At 34.3% G+C, this 19,560-nt stretch overlaps 1 protein-coding gene across 5 annotated transcripts in view; it reads right to left on the reverse strand.

Annotated features, from left to right (window-relative positions):
• Positions 1 to 15,340: 15,340 nt before the first annotated feature.
• Positions 15,341 to 19,560, reverse strand: part of MIOS (meiosis regulator for oocyte development) — a 36,839-nt gene continuing 32,619 nt past the window's right edge. For 3 of the 5 annotated variants that reach the window (XM_032402072.1, XM_032402073.1, XM_032402075.1), the window contains exons 11-12: positions 17,191 to 17,320; positions 15,342 to 16,386 (exon numbers count right to left, since the gene is read on the reverse strand). In XM_032402072.1, coding sequence (XP_032257963.1) covers positions 16,290 to 16,386; positions 17,191 to 17,320 — 227 coding nt within the window. In that variant the 3' untranslated portion in view covers positions 15,342 to 16,289. Of the gene's footprint in view, positions 16,387 to 17,190; positions 17,321 to 19,560 lie in introns of all 5 variants that reach the window. The other 2 variants (XM_032402076.1, XM_032402077.1) reach the window with 1 other exon arrangement.

Raw genomic sequence — 19,560 nt, forward strand, 5'->3', positions numbered from 1 at the left:
GCAATTTCCTTCACTCTCAGCAGTATGATTAAGTCACGAAAACAACTCAGGATGAGATACGATATTTATTTCTATCTCATTTGTTTCTAAAAAAAGAATTTAAGACAGCTGCAAAGGCTTCTATCCTTTCCCTGTTTTCTCATCATAAATTTATACAATGTGACTTTTCCAAATGTGAACTTGAGTTACTAGTGGAGGTAGCATGGGACAGACAATTGATTACTGTCATATGTCACAGGAACATTAATCTGCTAAAACTGGCACTAATATCCTGCTTTAGCCCTACTTAAGGAAAACTTAAAAATAACAGTCCAAGATGAATAAAATATCCTATGTTGCTTTTCTTCCTTTAGCTTTTAACTTAGAACTTAAAATTATTTGAGATACAAATTTAATAACATTTTAAGCAATACAGAGAATATACATTATCAGTACATATGACTCAAAACCTATCCTAAGAAAGCTTAAAGAAAAATAATGCTTCCTGTTTAATCTGATTCGCAGTTAATTCTTTCAGCACTTAAAGGAAGAACAGGCCAAAAAGAAAAAGAAGGAAAAAAAAAGGGCCAAAGAAACATTTGTAAATTTCATCTACAACTGGTAAAAGACACCAGTTACATATACATTGACGATTTCTTGATCAAAAGCCTGGAAAGGATTATACGGCACCATATGCACTAGGTATGACTCCCTAAACCGCCTGGAATACATGACATTTGGCTTCTGTAGTTTTAAAAATAGGATCTAGACATAAGTCATCTGATAAATTATCTCACTGGAAATGAAGTTAGGAAACTGCAGGGATTTGGGGAAATAAAATAATAAAGACAGCCATTTGCAATGAACACTGAGGGATTTATCTGAAGTACATTTCAGAAATGAATGATTTGGATTGACACATTTGAACTTTAAAAATATTTGAGTTAAAATCATGAAGTCAATGACATTTAGAAACAGTCATACTGCCTTCCCTGTTTTCAACAGATTCTAAATCTAGCTACATGTGTCCTGTGATCACTATATCTGGTTACGAATAGCAATAATTGTTGCAAAGCAAATTACATGGTGGCACAAGAAAACATTCTCCCTTCCAGCAGAGGGGAGAGTGGATTACCTCACTCATATAGCCTGCAGGTTATATAATGAAGATTACAGACTTTAAAATGAAAAAGGAATGTATGCTAAAATAGAAAAATGATTTCATGAAAAATAAAAGGTTGCTTTGTTTAGGGAAAATCTTCAAAAGTGCTGATGAGAAACTTTAGATACACATATTTAAGTGTTTATGAGCTATGGAAACTTGTTACTAAGAAATGAACTTACTCATTTCCATAATATAAGAATGTAGACATGCAAATGAGTTTTACTCATATAGGGCTTGGATATGTCACAACATATTACAATATACATTGCATAACGATATTTATAACAGTATATAAGTAATTACATTTATATATTATACATGTAATTGCAATAATATGTTACCATTATAGACAATATGTTACAATCTGAAAATGGGTAACTACTAGATGCAGTACAGATGAAAGTATTACTGTTAGTTTTCACCCATGCATTTTGGTAAGAAGTTGCCAAGGTACCAAATTTAAACTACTTCAGGATATACTTTCATATAAGTAACCTCTAAGAGGTGGCCACACACAAGGGTGATTACTGCAATAGAGATTCCAAGATATAAGACCAGGAACCATTTTATTCCATCTATGGCAGTTTATTCCTTTAACTGTTTCTCAATCTTTTTAAATCTTCCTTTGATAAATATTAAAATTTCATGGCTGAAGCTTCTCAGTCAAGATTCTGAAATGCCCTCCCTCCCAGCACCCTACAACCCTACCAAGAATCACTGATAATGAGAAGAGAAGACCTTGAGTGTGCTGTCAGACTTCATTAGAATTTGTCTACCTCTCTGACGTATTTCTAACTCCACAAGGGTAGGAATAGTGTGGGGGAAACTCAAAGATAGTGGATGAGGGTGAAATAAACCATCTGAACCATGTGAATAAACTCCTTATTCAAAAGTTAAATGAAAGAGTCTTCGCAATAGAGATCTGCTCCTGAATAGTTAGCCCTCAAGTAAACAGGCAGTTAAATTTCCAATAGGTTTCATTCTAAACAAATCAGCCAAGTTCAGTCACTTTGGCCTAACAGTATATAAAGGTATCCTCAAAACAGGGAACGAGACATTCTGCTCTCCCTAAACACATAATTTCACCTACAGAGGAAACCACTGAGACAGAAGATGAATACTAAGAACCCACACTAGGTGGAAACAAGATGATGGAATACAATATGCTAAGCAACATTACGACAAAAATCATCTCTGAAACAAGACAATCAGAGACTTCTGGCAGTACTTGTTAGTCCTCCTCACCCTAATGGCAAACAAACACTTAAACCTGGAAAAACACTCTGAATATATTGCTTCTTATTTTGAATTAAGTAAATTACGCAAAATATATTACATCCTACAAAATTCTTCACAGTAATGACGATACCATTTTTGAAGGTTTCTTATGAGCTATGTTTGGCCTTTATTTTACTTAATATATAAGCTCCCACCCCCTCTCTCGGAAAATTAAAGCTGAGAGATATTTCCTAATTTGGCTAATGTTGCATAGCTACTGGATGACAGTCAAAATCACCACCTCTATTTGACTTCAAAATATGATCTCTACCATTACATAATGTATCCCTTGACAAAGGTTGAAACAATTGTTTTAATGTGATCAATGCTGGAACCATTCCAACTGAAAGAAGATAAAAGGAAAGAGGAGGTTTTTATTTTTCTCTTTTGGGTGAGGGAGCATAAGGGGCTGATCAATGTGGAAGAAAAACATTAAAATCCTGTAAATGGAGAAATGCATCAGAGGTAATTTTGAAGTTTTATAAGAAAAGATGAATAAGGATAGAACTGTATCCAATTCAGGGCTTTCCAACATTTCTTTCTCAAAAGTAAACATAATTAAGTTTGAGCATGGAAATGAACAGGCAGTGCACCATAAATAAATACTGGATAGTCAAACGAATTCTATGCTTAACCCCACTCAAACTGAATATACATAAGTTAAAATATTTTTAAGATTTCCACCTTCCAGATGGTCATAATTAGAAATTTTATAATGCCTGCAATTGAAGATGTTGGGGAAAATAGGCATTTTCTATACCGATGATTTCTAGGAAAATAGTTTATATGAGGGCTATTTGGCAATAACTATCAAAATGTAAAATCAAACAGCTTTTGGCTCAACAATTCCCCTTCTATACTTTATCTGACAGATAGGCTTACTCAGAAATACCCAAAGACATACTGGCAAGGATGTTCACTGTGACATTGTTCGTAAAAACAACAAATGGAAATACCCTAAACTTCCATCAAAGGGAGGATATAAGCATTTAATTGCCTACCATTCAGCTAAAGAAAAAAAAGTAGGTGTATATGGGCTAATGAAAGTCTGCAAGATATATTTTTAGGTTAAAAAAGACAATTTGAGAGAGAATTTATATAGATTTTATCCATGCGGAGACAGAGAGGCAAAGACTGACAGACTGACACAAAGAGATGCAGTCTATGTAAAGCACATTTCTACATGTGTATACAAACTTTAAAAGCAGTTTCCCCTGGGAAGTAAAAGTTGGAATTTTGGAAGATAGCATATAGATAATGGGGATAATGGAGCAAAGGGCTGAGATAAATACTTTTACATTATGCTTGTTCTACCTTTTTTTTTTTTTTACCATTAGCCTGCATTATTTTTATAACGATAATTAGCTTTAAAAAAAATCACTGAAAGTTCATATAATATACATTGTACTAACAAGGAAGAATTAATCTGGTCCATTTCATCTGTCTGTGAAACAGGAAAACACGAGACTTCACTCAAGAGATCTGAGATCTAGTTCCAACTTTACTACAGTTAGAGCACCTCCCTGAATGACCCTGTAGTTTTCTTCCAGTCTACCATTCATGATTTTAATTCATTTTATTTTAAGAAAGAGTAATTTTTTTTTTTTTAAATACACTCCATGCCCAGCATGGAGCTTGACGAGGGGCTTGAACTCATTACCCTGAGATCAAGACCTGAGCTGAGATCAAGACCTGAGCTGAGATCAAGACCTGAGCTGAGATCAAGAGTTGGACACTTAACTAACTGAGCCACCCAGGTATCCCTTAGTTTTTTTTTAAAGATTTATGATTTTAAATAGTTTATGAGTAACTTTCCAAATCAGTGGTGAAGCGAAAAATGGCCAACAGATGAATGTTGACCAGTTGGTAGCTAATGCCTTGAATACTAGGCTGAAAAGTGTTTGGAGGGAAAGCAGGTGATTGATAAGCAATTTGTGTCAAGGGTCTTAAAGAAAGGTGGGGCCCTTCACTCACACCAGATCAGACACAACTTGGCCTAACCTGTTCACCTCATTGTCACTTAAGAGAGTTATTTGTCAATGCAGAATTTTAACATATTAAAGGAAGTTTGTTAACGGTCCACTTGTGGAACTCTTGTTTCCATGTGTTTTTTTCATATTACTGCAGTGCTTCCTCTTACTTTAACCATATTCTGCCCACTTTCAAAAATACAGGTCTCAGCCCATCTATGTGCTGCCTACGAGAGAGACTCACTTCAGATTTAAAGACACATGCAGATTGAAAATGAAGGGGAAGGAACACATTTACCATGCAGATGGAAGTGAAAAGAAAGCTGGGGTAGGAATTCATATTGGACAAAATAGACTTTAAAACAAAGACCGTAACAAGAGACAAAGAAGGACACTACATAAAGATAAGTAGAACAATCAAACAAAAGGATATAACAATTGTAAATATTTATGCATTCAACATGGGAGCACCCAAACACATAAAGCAACTATTAACAGACACAAAGGAAGAAATTAATAGTAATACAATAATAGTAGGGGACTTTAAAGCCTCATTTACATCAATAGATAAACCATCCAGACAGAAAATCAACAAGGAAACAAGGGCTTTGAATGACACATAGGACCAGATGGGCCTAACAGATAAATTCAGAACACTGATGAAAGACATTGAAGATGACACAAACAAATGGAAAGATAATCCATGCTCATGGATTGGAAGAACCAATATTGTTAAAATGTCCATACTACCCAAAGTAATCCACAGATTTAATGTAATCCCTATCAAAATATCCCTATCAAAACCAACATTTTTCACAGAACTAGAACAAATAATCCTAAAATGTGTATGAGAGCACAAAAGACCCCAAATAGCCAAAGCATTCTTGAAAAAGAAGAACAAAGCTGGAGGTATCACAATCCCAGAGTTCAAGATTTACTTCAAAGCTATAGTAATCAGGGGCGCCTGGGTGGCTCAGATGGTTAAGCGTCTGCCTTCGGCTCAGGTCATGATCCCAGGGTCCTGGGATCGAGCCCCACATCGGGCTCCTGGCTCAGCAAGGAGCCTGCTTCTCCCTCTCCCTCTGCCTCTCTCCCTGCTCATGCTTTCTCTCTCTCCCTCTGTATCTCTGTGTCTCAAATGAATAAATAAAATCTTTAAAAAAAAAAAAAAAGCTATAGTAATCAAAATAGTATGGTACTGGCACAAAAATAGACACATAGATCAATGGAACAAAATAGAGAATCCAGAAATAAACCCATGCTTTTATGGTCAATTAATCTATAACAAAGGAGGCAAGAATATACAATAGGGACACCTGGGTGGCTCAGTTGGTTAAGCATCTGCCTTCGGCTCAGGTCATGATTCCAGGGTCCTGGGATCAAGTCCCACATTGGGCTCCTTGCTCACCGGGGAGCCTACTTCTACTTCTCCCTCTCCTTCTGCCTGCAGCTCCCTCTGCTTGTGCTCTCTCTGTGTCAAATAAATAAAATCTTAAAAAACAAAAGAATATACAATAGAAAAAAGACAGTTTCTTCAACAAATGGTGCTGGGAAAACTGGACAGCTACATGCAAAATAATAACTCAACCACTTTCTTACACCATACACAAAAATATACTCAAAGTGGATTAAAGACCTAAATGGGAGACCTGAAACCATAAAATTCTTAGAAGAAAACATAAGCAGTAATTTCTTTGACATCAGTCATAGAAACATTTTTCTAGATAGGTCTCCTCTGGCAAGGGAAACAAAAGCAAAATTAAACTACTATCACTACACCAAAATAAAAAGCAAATAAAACCATCAACAAAACAAAAATGCAACCTACTGAATGGGAGATGTTGGCAAATGATATATCTGATAAGGAGTTAATATTTAAAATCATAAAGAACTTATACAACCCAACACCAAAAAACCAAATAAACCAATTAAAATTGGGCAGAAGACTTGAACAGACATTTTTCCAAAGAAGACACAAAGATGGCCAACAGACACATGAAAAGATGCTCAATCACATCACTAATCATCAGACAGATGCAAATTAAAATAACAATATCACTTTATACCTGTCAGAATGGCTAAAATAAAAAAAAAAAACAAGAAATAACAAGTGGTAGCGAGGATGTGGAGAAAAAGGAACCGCTGTACACTGTGGGAATGCAAATTGGTGCAGCTATTGTGGAAAACAGTTTCCTCAAAAAATTTAAACAGAATTATGGTATGATCTAGTAATTCTACTACTGGGCATTTACCCAAAGAAAATGAAAACATTAATTTGAAAAGATACATGTGCACCTATGTTTACTGCAGCATTATTTACAATAGCGAAGACACGGAAACCACCCAAGTGTTTACTGATAAATGAATGGATGAATAAGAGGTGGCATACACACACACACACACACACACACACACACACACACACACACACACTGGAATATTACTCAGTCATAACAAATAAATCTTGCCATTTGCAGCAACGTGGATGAACCTAGATGGTATTATGCTAAGTGAAATAAGTCAGGCAGAGAAAGACAAATACAATTTCACTCATATGTGGAATTTAAGGGAAAAAAAAAAAAAGAGAGACAAACAAATTAAAAAAAAAAGACTCTTAAATACAGAGAACAAACTGGTGGTTGCCAGAGAGGAGATGGATAGGGGGATGGGAGAAATAAAGGGGATAAAGAGTACACTTATCTTGATGAGCACTGAGAAATGTATAGAATTGTTCAATCACTATATTGCACACCTGAAACTAATATAACACTATATGTTAACTATACTTGAATAACTATACTTGAAAAACAAAAAACAAAATACAGTCTCAGTTATCTACATCAATCATTTTTGGGTAAAAATGTCCTCAACTTAGCAGTCCTCAAAGCAACCTTTTCTAGCTCTTTAAAATATACACAAACCAGAAAAAATGAGAACTCACAATGCCATCACCAACAGACTACTAGAATCTAGAGAGAAGCTTAATCAAGTGCAGGGCAGAAGGAGCTGGACTGAGAAAAAGCTGTGATGGCTGTTTCTTTGTATAACCAGTCCTAGCTCTGAAGAAAATGCACAAGTACCTTGACTGGGTAACCGATATAATGTAGTTCAGATAGTTGTCTTAATTTAGAGGTAGATTAAACAGTTGGTCTTATGAAATTCAGAAGAAAGCAGAGACAGGAAACAATGGGAAAATATAGGGGGAATGTACAGAAGAATGTCATATGCTAGAAGACAAACGTAGACGAGGAGGGAGTTTAAGTTCAGTGACATTATGACCTCTTGACAGGAATCCCAAGAGCAAAATACTAAAAAAGAAGGTCAAAGTTCAAGCCTTTTTTCTTCAGGGGTTACCCAAAGTGCAGTTTTCTGTAGGCCTGTGCAGACCCTCACTGGCTGCCATCTGTTTTAGTGCAGCCCACATCACCAAGACACCTAAATGATGTTCTTTCTCCTCCTTCTCACATCTGCTTGCGGAAGAGTAAGTTTCATTTCACTGTAACTGAGTATCATTTGTCAATCTAGATCCTCCAACTTCTCTCCTCTCTGATTAATTCTGGCCTTTCAAAAATGTCTAACTCTACCCTTTTCCTTTTTCTCTAAAGTCAGTAATTTTGGCAACTTCATTGCGCACCATTGCATGCAAGTTGCACATTTTCGTTTACATTTCATACAATGTGACAGTGATTAATAAAGAGAATCGGAAGTTTGGAAATCTTAGTGGGTTCCACTCAAAACAAGAACAACTGAATCTTGAGGCCTACCATGTTTCCTTCCTCAAGCTAAAGTTCTATGATGCTGGCTGATAAGCAAAACAAAAAAAAAAACCTTACCAGGTGTGACAGATAGACTCAGACGGGATGATTTTGTGTTATTTTTAATGCCGTAACTTAATTCTTTTATTTAAATGCTAATCGATTGTCCAAGCACAACCTTGTAGTGGCAGAATCAATTTCAATAATGATGCTGATAGCTGCAATATGATCAACTGAAGCCTCTGCCACTTGGTACAAAAGAAGGTGAAATGATAGGCAGCTCATTAATCATTTATCCCAGAGATGAATGTATTCAGTTGCTGATACGGGGCTGTGGGTGAATGCTGCCAAAATGAGAAATGTCAATTGTCAGGCCTCATGCATAATAACAGTGGAGCTATTTTTAAGCTTCTTTGAAGATTAAAGTTATGCTCTTTTTCCCTACAGTTCCCTCACATATGCTTGGCAATTTTGTTCTATGAGAATTCATTTTCACTCTGCTCAGATGTCTCTGCTTCAGAAAATATATACCACTCAAAATCTAGCATGAGTTATTTAGAAATCTGTAGAATTACACACATTGGGAATGAACTCTAAAAGAACAGAGAAGTACAAGAAGCAAACCAAGAGAGTTATTGAATAACTTTTTGGCTATTTTTTTTCCCATAGGATATGTTTTATCAGCAAGGATGATACATGATTTTAATTTCTCAGCTCCCCAGAAGGTACATATTCTATAACTGATTTAACAGTTTCTGAAGACAGAGATAATAGGATTCAATAAACTAGACTTTAAAAAGCATTTGTTCACTAAGTTAGGTGAACAATGTTACCAAAAGAATAGTTGTACCAAATAACCTCAAGAATCTGCCCCAGCTTGTTTGTCTCCAATTTGTCTAATCCTTCCAGGGGAAAATAACGTTCCCTGCCTGGAGCAGTACTCTTTTTTAGAAGCCAGCAGTATCTTAGCATTCACTGAGAGAGTCATGCTCACTTTTCCGAGAGGAATTTCACATATTTCAGCAATCTAACCATATAAAAAAATGGTAATTTGTTTGAAGAATCACAACTTGACCCTACATTGCATTTTTGAAGAATGGAAGGGAAAGATAAGATTTAAGATGAAAAAAATTATTATTTTTTTAAGATTTATTTATTTGACAGAGACGAGAGAGGGAACACAAGCAGGGGGAGTGGGAGAGGGAGAAGCAGGCTTCCCGCGGAGCAGGGAGCCCAATGCGGGGCTGGATCCAAGGACTTAAGATGCCAGGACTTAACGAGTGAGCCACCCAGGCGCCCCTACTTTTGAAAGAGACACTTCTCCCACATCTATCAAGTTGCTGAATGTTTTGCTCCATTAATTATACATCTTCATCTATTTTGGGAACATTAATTTATCATAAAGATACATACCCCTAGTTTAACTAACAAATATTAAGTATACCTGCTTAACGAATAAAACAAATTTCCAAACTGATAGAGAAAATAATATATGTAGTACAAGAACTTTGTGCCATTCAGATTTTTACTATGAGATAGTTATCAAATTACTTGCTGCTAAAAAGGACAGTTTCACATTTGACGGTGGCAGCTTCTTAAACTGTCATCAGCAAAACATGTGGCTGCAGTGTGATATAATCTGAATAAGCATGATTTCTGACATTTGCTACTTCCAACTCCAGACTTTCCTGCATATACACCCATGCATAACCCACCTCACACGTATGTTTGTATATGTAAATGGAGCTAATACTCTCTAAATAAAAAGATGTTAAGACCAACCGTTTGCAGGAATTCTTACGCAAATGTCTTTTCAAGTTTCTGAGACATTAATTTCTTCAAATACTCCAGACTGCCTTGTCTCTAGGACTTTATATTTTAAGAGTCCAACTAGTTAGATTCCTACATCTGAATTTCCAGCTATGAAATTATGTCAAGGCCACATGTTTTTCATAAATTGTACTGAATTACTATTATTGCTGCTACTTCTGACATCACAAAACTACATACGTTACCAAACTATAAGGACTCAGAAAAGATGCAAGGTGTGTTTCCTTTCTATGTGCAGAACCAGCAGTAACAGGATCCTTTTTTTATTCCTGTTTATAACTTTAATTCTAAAGTTATGTTTTTAGCAAGGCATTTCAAAATTTTGGAATATTAATAGATCAGTAAGAAAAATACATTTTTTTAAAGAAAATTCAATTTTTGAAAAATGTTATAGACAAACTTTACTTCATTAAATTATTTCTAATTAGACAACAATTTTTGCAAGTCCAAAATTGGAAAACTAAATAAACTTTTTTTTTTTGGCTTGTAGAAAGAGATGTTAAAATGATACTTTCCAGCAATGATAAATATTAACCTGAACAGATTTGCATCTGTTGAAAACTATGCTTATGTCTATCTCTTTCATTAGACATACAGCTCCTCCAAGACAACTTATGATGCCCATCAGTCCTTTGAAATCATAACCTTTCAGTGTTGGTACACCGAAGCACACAAATGCTTGCTGGGTAGAAGCACGGACAAGCAGGTGGTTCAGAATTATCCCTTATTATAGGTAACTTGTTAAATTACTGGAAATGAGTAAAATGCACTCTAGACTGAACTGGACAATAATCAACTAAATTCTAAACTTAAGAGGATAGGTTTCCTTACACAGGCCAAGAGCCAAAACAGAGGAGTTAGGAAATCTCATGAGAAAGATCTAGGAGAGAAAATATTGAAATTAAATCATTAATTATAAATCACTAACCTCAGGGAAATCAGAATTATTTTATGGATCTATTTCCCAATGTGCTAAATGGAGGGCAAAACGCACTATTTCCAAATATGATGAGAGAGATAAGATTAAGAGAAAGGTCCACAACTTATTATTCTTATATAATTACTATAAAATATGAGATCTAGAAAAATGTTTTCCAATTAGATTTCAATACTAATTTTCGTAATACCTTGCAGCAAGTTTCTTCACTTCACAGAATAATTCCCAATATTTCATTGTTCATTATCATAATAACAAGATACCACATTATGGATAACTTCTATAAAAGCCAGTAATGTGTGATATGCATTTATTTGTATGTTTATTATCATTATAGAAAAACTAGAGGATACAGATAAGAAAAATGTCACTTAAAATCCCACTCCTGAATGATGACCACTATTAAAATTTTTGTAAATATTCAAGTGTTCCATGCAAATATGTTTATATGGTATACATACTGTAACTGCTTTTCCCTCCATTCATTAATATATCATGAATCTTCCTTTGTCAATAAAAATATCTATACTTTTTGAATAGTTTGTTAGTATTCCACTGGACATAATAATTTCTTTACTCTTACTTACCATTATTCAGGTTTCTAAGTTTTTATTATAAATAATGCTGTGATGAACCACTTCCTAGAAACCTGCATTTTGTGCACTCATCTCTCTCTCAGAAAATACTCCCAATATACTGTCAAAGGGTGTGAACATCTTTAAGGCTTTTGATACATATTGCTCACAATCCTCAAGGACACCTGTACTGATACATACTCTCACAAGTCGTTATCTCAGAATGTTCCTTTCCTACATCCACGGAAATGCATATTATTCTTTTCCATCTATGCAGGCAGGTGAACAGTATCCTATTGCTTTAATCAGCATTAGTTACTGACTTAACATTCTTATTGGCCATTTTATTTTCCTATACAATTCCTGATCAATATTATCTATTGGCTGTGTCTTTTCTTCATAGATTTGAGAATGCTCCTTATGAATTAAGGGTGTTTGTCACGCATGTTGTAGTTTATCAGTTTGTCTTTAACTGTTGATGGCATTTTTGCCACACCAAACTTAAAGGACTTGGAAAAGAAGCAAGGTGTGTCTCCTGCTTTGCTCTTCTGCATTGCTGTGTGCAAAACCAGTGGTAACAACAGGATCCTTGTGTTATTCCTGCCCATAAATGGGAAGGATTTTACTATTTCTCCACTAGGCACGATGCCAGCTATTTGAAATTGATAGTAAAATAAGAGGGAAACAATGGAGAAAAAACACTTCCTTTGCATGATAACTAAATCTAAAAAACAAATTGGGAATCAATTTTTGAATTTTATCAAATGCCTTTTACATCCAATGCGCTGTTAACATGGTTTTTCTCTTTTGATGTATTAGTACTAAATATAATAAGCCTTTGTCATAGTGGATTTTCTTATATACAGCCCATAAACTAGTACACCGAAGTATAAAATAGTAATTAAAAGTGCAGATGATTGGTAGCTCAATCTCAGTTCTGCTATTGACTAGCTGTGTAACCTAGCACGGTGACGTCATGTCCCTACACCTCAATTGCCTCATGTACAGAATGGGAATGGTAATAGTCTGCCTGCCCCACAGAGCTACTGTGAGGATCAAATGGGATACTGTGCATGGGACCTGGCACACAATAAGCACCAACAGTAACTATTATTAATACACTGTTGGGCTCAATATTCATTTTACTTATTACATTCCTAAGTGAAATCAGTTCTTTGTTATGGCAATCCATGTTATTTGGTATTTGGATTACATTAACTTTCAAGAACTTTTGGGAGGCTTTCCTTCTCTCCCTATACTCAGGAAAAATTAGTATTTTATACAAACTAATATTTCTGTAAAGTGCTGCTTTTTATAATCAGCCAAAAGATCTATCAAATTTTCAGGCAAGTGATGTAGTGGGAGGAGTTAGAATGGTAGACAGATCAGCTGGCCAGGTAGCCCCATCTCTGCCATGGCCACGTGGATCACAAGCACTCAGTGTGAGGACGCTGAACTAATACCTAACGTGTCTCTCCCACCTCTCTGATGCCTCTGAGCAGATGTTTGACATGTACAACTAATTCGTGTCCAACTTGTTTTAATTACAGCTATCCCAAGGGAGAAAATACCTCACAGGATGCTCCCTTTCTATTATTACTACTACCACTGCAGCATTTTAACTGAAATGAACATCAAGTGTAATGAAATAGCAGAAAAGGAAGGATTACATAGCGATAATGCTGGATATGTTCACCTAGAAAAGTAATGACCTGGATTTAAGAGTTGAATATGGATATGAAAACCTCAAGTTTTCAAGAGTTACCATTCAGCTGTCCAGATGTGCTGAAAATTTAATTTTAATCCTTGGGTTCACTCCTATATCACATCAAACTCCTAGATGGTTGTTTGGAGGATTTCATCAAAAAGCAAAAAGTATTATTCTAAAAATACGATAAACAAAGTAATTAATTCCTATCTCAAAAAAAAAAAAAAAAAAATATGCCATAATTTATCCAGATTTCAGAAAATAAGCTCTTGGGAAATTTTCCCAAGAAATGTAAATCCTTTGTTTAAATTATACCATATTCAATTAAAAAGTACTGAAAGATGAGTAACCAACAAAGATTAAGGTAACAATAACTATTAACAACTATGTTACTTACTAGTGACAGGGATACAAGTACTTCCTGTTTATTTCATCACTTAACACTTCCAACCACCCTCTGAGGTATTTCTGTACCTTTTAACATATGAGGAAATTGATGCTCAAAAAGGTCAGGTCACTTGGCCACTATACTGGGGCTAGGATTATAGTTTAAATTTCAAAGCCCATACTTTTAATATTTGCCATCAAATGAGCAGCTGAAATTAAATTTGGCCATATAATTACATTCAGAATGATATCCCTTCTAACTCTAATACTTAGCACTGACAATGGAAAGCTACTTTTAAAATACACCATTTTAAAGAATAACCATTCTGGAAAGCATATTAAACAGAAAAAAAAAAAAAAGCCTAAAAAATGTTACTACGATTAGGTACCAAATTTGCCATCAAAATAAGTACGAATATTATTTTATTGGATTATATGTAGAGGAGTCAAAGATAATTTCTAGATCAGACATGGTGACTGTAACCCAAATTTATTCAATTTTTTAAAAAGTAATAAAAACACTTTTATTAAACACTTCTATTGAACACGTTTAGGTAAAATATCTTGAGTTTATAATCCCAAATATCAGACTAGTAGTAAAAATTGAAAAATAATTTGAATCTATTTTCATGGTCCACATACACTGAAATGCAAAACAAATATAACAGACATCTTATAGGACTATTTGGGCTTCAGAGAAAATATCAGGAGGCTAACACACAGGCATAAACAATCTTAAAAATGTCACCCTTTATGACTACAAACAAGCAGATTATTTATATTCTAGACTTTGTTTTTATTATATTGTATTTCCCAAAATTATAAATAGATATAACCCTATTATAAATATAAATTCAATAATTTTATCAAACTTTAGCTAAGGAGAAATCAAAATATATTATGATAGTTTAACATTATTTAAAGCTGAGTTTTCATATTTAGGACATAGAAAATTTGAAAGGAACACTTTAACTGAAGTAATTTTAAAGGTAAAGACAAAGGTTATATTTTAGTAAAATGAAGTCAGGAAGATTTACTTAAAAGAAAACTGGAAAAAAGTCCCCTTTATAGCAATCTTTGTTAAAAAAAAAAAATTCTAACTATTCCTAATTCTTTCCATTTAAAAGAAGACTGCCAACTAGATGAGATGTTTACAGTAGATATGCAATAAATATACAATGTTTTCCCTGAAAAGGGCCTTTTGTATCAGATCTCAAAGTAAAAATAAATTGAATCCACTTCTGTTCAGTATTTAGGTCACACCTCAAACTAATGTAATTGATGTTAATTCCACCAAGTAAAACTGCTACCATGAAAGCTCTTAAAATTCTTTAGCTTAAGATATTTTTCTTCAAAATCTATACAATAATTTTTATGCTTTTATTTTATCTGTGAAGTTGAATACAACTTCAACTATGAAATTCGGTTCAATAGTCTGTATATGCCAGGTAACAGAGAAGCATGCCACAAATCCTTTGTATTTCTCTCCTATTTAGCTGTGAAAAGGGAAAATAATAAAATTTTTAAATAAAGCTCCTGAATTGGCCCAAATATACTTACTTTAAGAAATGTACATTTAAGGGCGCCTGGGTGGCTCAGTTGGTTAAGCAACTGCCTTCGGCTCAGGTCATGATCCTGGAGTCCCGGGATCGAGTCCCGCATCGGACTCCCTGCTCAGCGGGGAGTCTGCTTCTCCCTCTGATCCTCCCCCTCTCATGCTCTCTGTCTCCCATTCTCTCTCTCAGATAAATAAATAAAAAATCTTTAAAAAAAAAAAAAAAAAAAAAGAAACGTACATTTAACACATAACTGTCTCCAAAATGACCCAACATCTCCCAGGTTACCTTCGAAAAAACAGAGTATTCCAAACTAGGAGGGAACCTGACAGTAGGACACACTGACGCAGGTTAAGCTGAATGGTTAGACACCTATAATCTTGCATTGGCTTTGTGTTGAGGAAGACGCTCTTAGATGATGAGCATAAGATGATGAATTAATAAAGAGAGAAACCTTTGAAGACAAATGAGGACACTGGTAAACAAAAGGCTGAAAAACTGAAAATTTTATAACATGTTCCCCTGAAATGATACATATTTTTCTCCTCAGAAGAGAAAAAGTATTAAGATACATTCTCAATTTAGGCTTTTCTTAGGAAGACAATAATGGTCTGTGCCAAAAGATTTCTTACCTTGAAATGAAAGTGTATGAAGGAAAAGACTCCTTAAGAAATACATACCAACCATACCTTGATGAAATTTATTCTCCACTGTGGGGTAGGGGTTCTCCAATTCTAAAGGTAAAAAATTGGTCATTTTATTCTATTTTAAAAGATATACAGATTTTACTGAAAAGATAGCTAATTTCAGCTTAGCAGATGTAGGTTCAAGGTCTGTTCTTTGTTATTCCAGAAACTCTGCTTGCATAGTGTTCATAATTTCAAAAAACCCTATAAAGCTCTTCCAAAATGAACTTTTTCAACCTACTGAACAGAATTCATGCCCACACGCTGATGCTCACTTCAGCAGCATTTGTCTCTGTGAAGCACATCAAAATCACTCAAACATCCAATTGCTGATTTGATAGAATGATTTATTTTCCCATTACAGGAAAGTCATGAGTGGCTTGCTCTGAGGTACGTTTTTGAGCTATGAAGGACATCTATTAGAAAGCTCCACACTTGAAGGTTTCTCTTTAGATGGAACATTTTATGGCTGGACAGTCTCTGCAGGTACCAGATTTCCTGTCGTATCCAACTGCATACATTTACATGTGCATGCAGAAACGGGACACTCTGCATGGTCCCTAAAAAAAATAGGTCAAGTAACAGTTAAAAATCTAAATTAGCATATACATACATACATTTACCTATATACCTATCTCTATGCAGAATGTGATTTTCAAAATGGTATTTGAAAAAATACAGGAATTAAAACCCAAAGACAAAAAGCATGAAAAGAATGAAATAAAAAATGACTGACAAGCTGAATTGGGGAGAAAGTTACTGAAAAGTGAATAGCTTTACCTTTTAAATATATAACAAGATACCTGATTTACAGTTATGAAAGTGGCAGGAATGTCCTCAGAGTTTTAATTAAAGCCAATGTGACAAACTGGGTGTAAAAGTTATAGCAATGAGGAGCAAAGGGCCACTGGCACTATTTAAAGTAGAATTAAATATGGCTTGAGTCTCTATTGCATGAAGTGCTTACTTACTACATAAGAAGTTTATTTAGATGATAACTGATACAGTTGTTTGATATGCATACTCCATCATTTAATTTCTAATTTCAATTACATACTGTGATAGGATATTAGGTTAGTTGTAAAAAAAAAAACAAAACTATAAACATATCCTCTCTCCAAATAATGCTATTCAAACATTTAACCCATACATAATATTTAAACTATTTATTTTTAGTATTAATTTTATAGTTTAAGATTACATAGGATATCTAATGACAGAAATGTCAGACACCACCTTTGTTAACTCAAGTGACAGCAAAAAAGAAATTTATCCTTTGGCTATATACACCTGAACTATTTAAAAGGCCATTTGCTCTACTTCCTCTAACTCCAAGCCTATTAAAGAAGAAACATACTGATTACCTGAACCAACTAAGCATATGACCAGCATGTCCACCATGCCTGCAATTGTGACACCATGTGAACCAGTTGTTAAATTGAGCTAATTTTTTATCCTTGCTCAAGTCTACTTTTTCATCTGATTTGGATCCTCCTATGGGTTAAAGAAAATTATCTTCATTAACTGTCAAAATATTTTATTCAAAGCTTCTTAAAAGGTATTTCTAAAACTATGTCAAAATACAAATCACACGTCATATTGAAATAGCAATTTTAATGCCATGATCTAGTTTAGATTGAAAAACTACTGGATAACAGGGGTTTCCTTACATTTTTAATACTCAATAAAAAATGGAAAAATTTAAATTATCAAACCCACTAAGAAGATCTGAATTAACAACTTTAGAAAAACTGTTTAAAATCTTCCCACAGAGAAAATACCATGTCCAGTTTATAGGTGAGTTCTACAAAACCCTGAAGGAACAGGTAATTTTCATCTATACAAACTCTTCCAAAAAACATTAGGGAAAATGCCCCAATGCACTTCCTGAGGCTGGCATAACTTTAATAACAAAATCAGACAAAGATAATATGAGAAGGCAGATTATAGGCCAATCTCTCTCCTTGAACAGACATAAAAATCCAAAGGAAAACATTAGCAAACAGCATTATTTACTAATTCTACTTCTAGGTATATACACTAGATAAACTTCTGTACATGCTAAAAGGATTCATATGCAGAATTGTTCATAACAGCATTGTTCATAACAGTAAAAATCTGGAAACAACCAAAAGTGCCCACAACCATAGTAGAGTGGAAAAAACTGTGTTACAGCCACGAATGGAATACCAAATACTAAGGAAATATGAATAAACTACAGTTACATTCATCAGCATCATTAAAAGTAAAAAAACCAAAAACAATGTTGAGCAAAAAAACACAAGCCAAAGGATATATCCCATAAGATTCATTCATATGGAATTTAAAACAGAGACAAAACTAAACATGTAATAGAACTATACAGATAACCAAGGAACGAAGTAACACACAATTTAGGGCAGTAGTTACCTCTGGGAAAGAGGAAAGAGATTGTACTAGGCAGGGAATAATGAGCAAAGGTGCTGGTACAGCCAATGTTATCTTAAGCAGGACAGAGGCTTCAATGATGTTTGATTTATCATAGTACCTGATATGTATATTCCTATCTATGTTACAGTTCACAAAAAAAGTTGAAGAAACATGTATTATGCATGCATGTTTATATGTGTATATCTTCACATATATATTTACATAACTTTCAGTGCTCAAAAAATGCTCATTCTATTAATTTTGGCTATCTTGTTTTCTTTTATTCTAAAACAGATCAAATTAAAATATTTTAAGATCATATATAATTAGGGACAGGAATAGAAAAATGAGTAAGTAAAAATATTAAGTTTAATTAAGCAGTTGTGTACCTATTAACACATGATGCTGTGTTCAAAATTTTACCTAGACCACTGCTGGTCATAATTTAATAACCAAAAGGATAGTCTTACAAATAAGGTTTTTTTTAAATACCCATCTGTTTTTGCTAAAGATAGTGAGGTAGAAGGATATCTAGGTGGTTGAAGGTGTAGTATGTATAGGTGGCTAAGATGTAAATACACTGAAAATCTTCCTAAAAGCGTCATAAAAATGATTAACAATGAAAGGAAAGAGGAAGAAAACAAAAAGAAAGAAAATACAGACCTTTTAAAGATAAACTATTTTATATTGTATATAGCTCATTAAGTGATTTTCACTTTGTTTTTGTAACTTCTAACACATGGAAAACAGACTGGATCCAGGACAGTTTACTTCTTATGTTTCTCTGATGAAGCTAAAAATACTAAGGTCTACCTCACTGCCACCTGAAAAAGGCTTTTTAAAGATCAAATAGCTTTAGCAAATGATATATAAGGGGTTAATAACCACAGTATATAAAGAACTTATGTAACTCAACACCAGAAAACACACAATCCTATTAAAAAATGGGCAGAGAACTGAATAGATGTTTTTCCAAAGACATACAAATGGCTCACAGACACATGAAAAGATAATACGTCACTAATCATCAGGGAAATGCAAATCAAAACCATAATGAGATATCATCTGACCCCTGTCAGAACGGCCAGAATCAAAAAGACAAGAAACAACACATGTTGGCAAGGATATGGAGAAAAGGAAACTCATGTGAAGTGTTGGGAATGCAAACGGAGCAGACATTGTGGAGAACAATATGAAGTTTCCTCAAGAAATTAAAAACAGAATTACTGTATGATCCAGTAATTCCAATACTGGGTATTTACTCAGAGAAAATGAAAACACTAACTCAAAAAGGTATATGCACCCCTATGTTTATTGCAGCATTA

The sequence above is a fragment of the Phoca vitulina genome, unplaced genomic scaffold (genome assembly GCF_004348235.1).
Source record: "Phoca vitulina isolate PV1807 unplaced genomic scaffold, GSC_HSeal_1.0 scaffold4, whole genome shotgun sequence".
Lineage (NCBI taxonomy): Eukaryota > Metazoa > Chordata > Mammalia > Carnivora > Phocidae > Phoca > Phoca vitulina.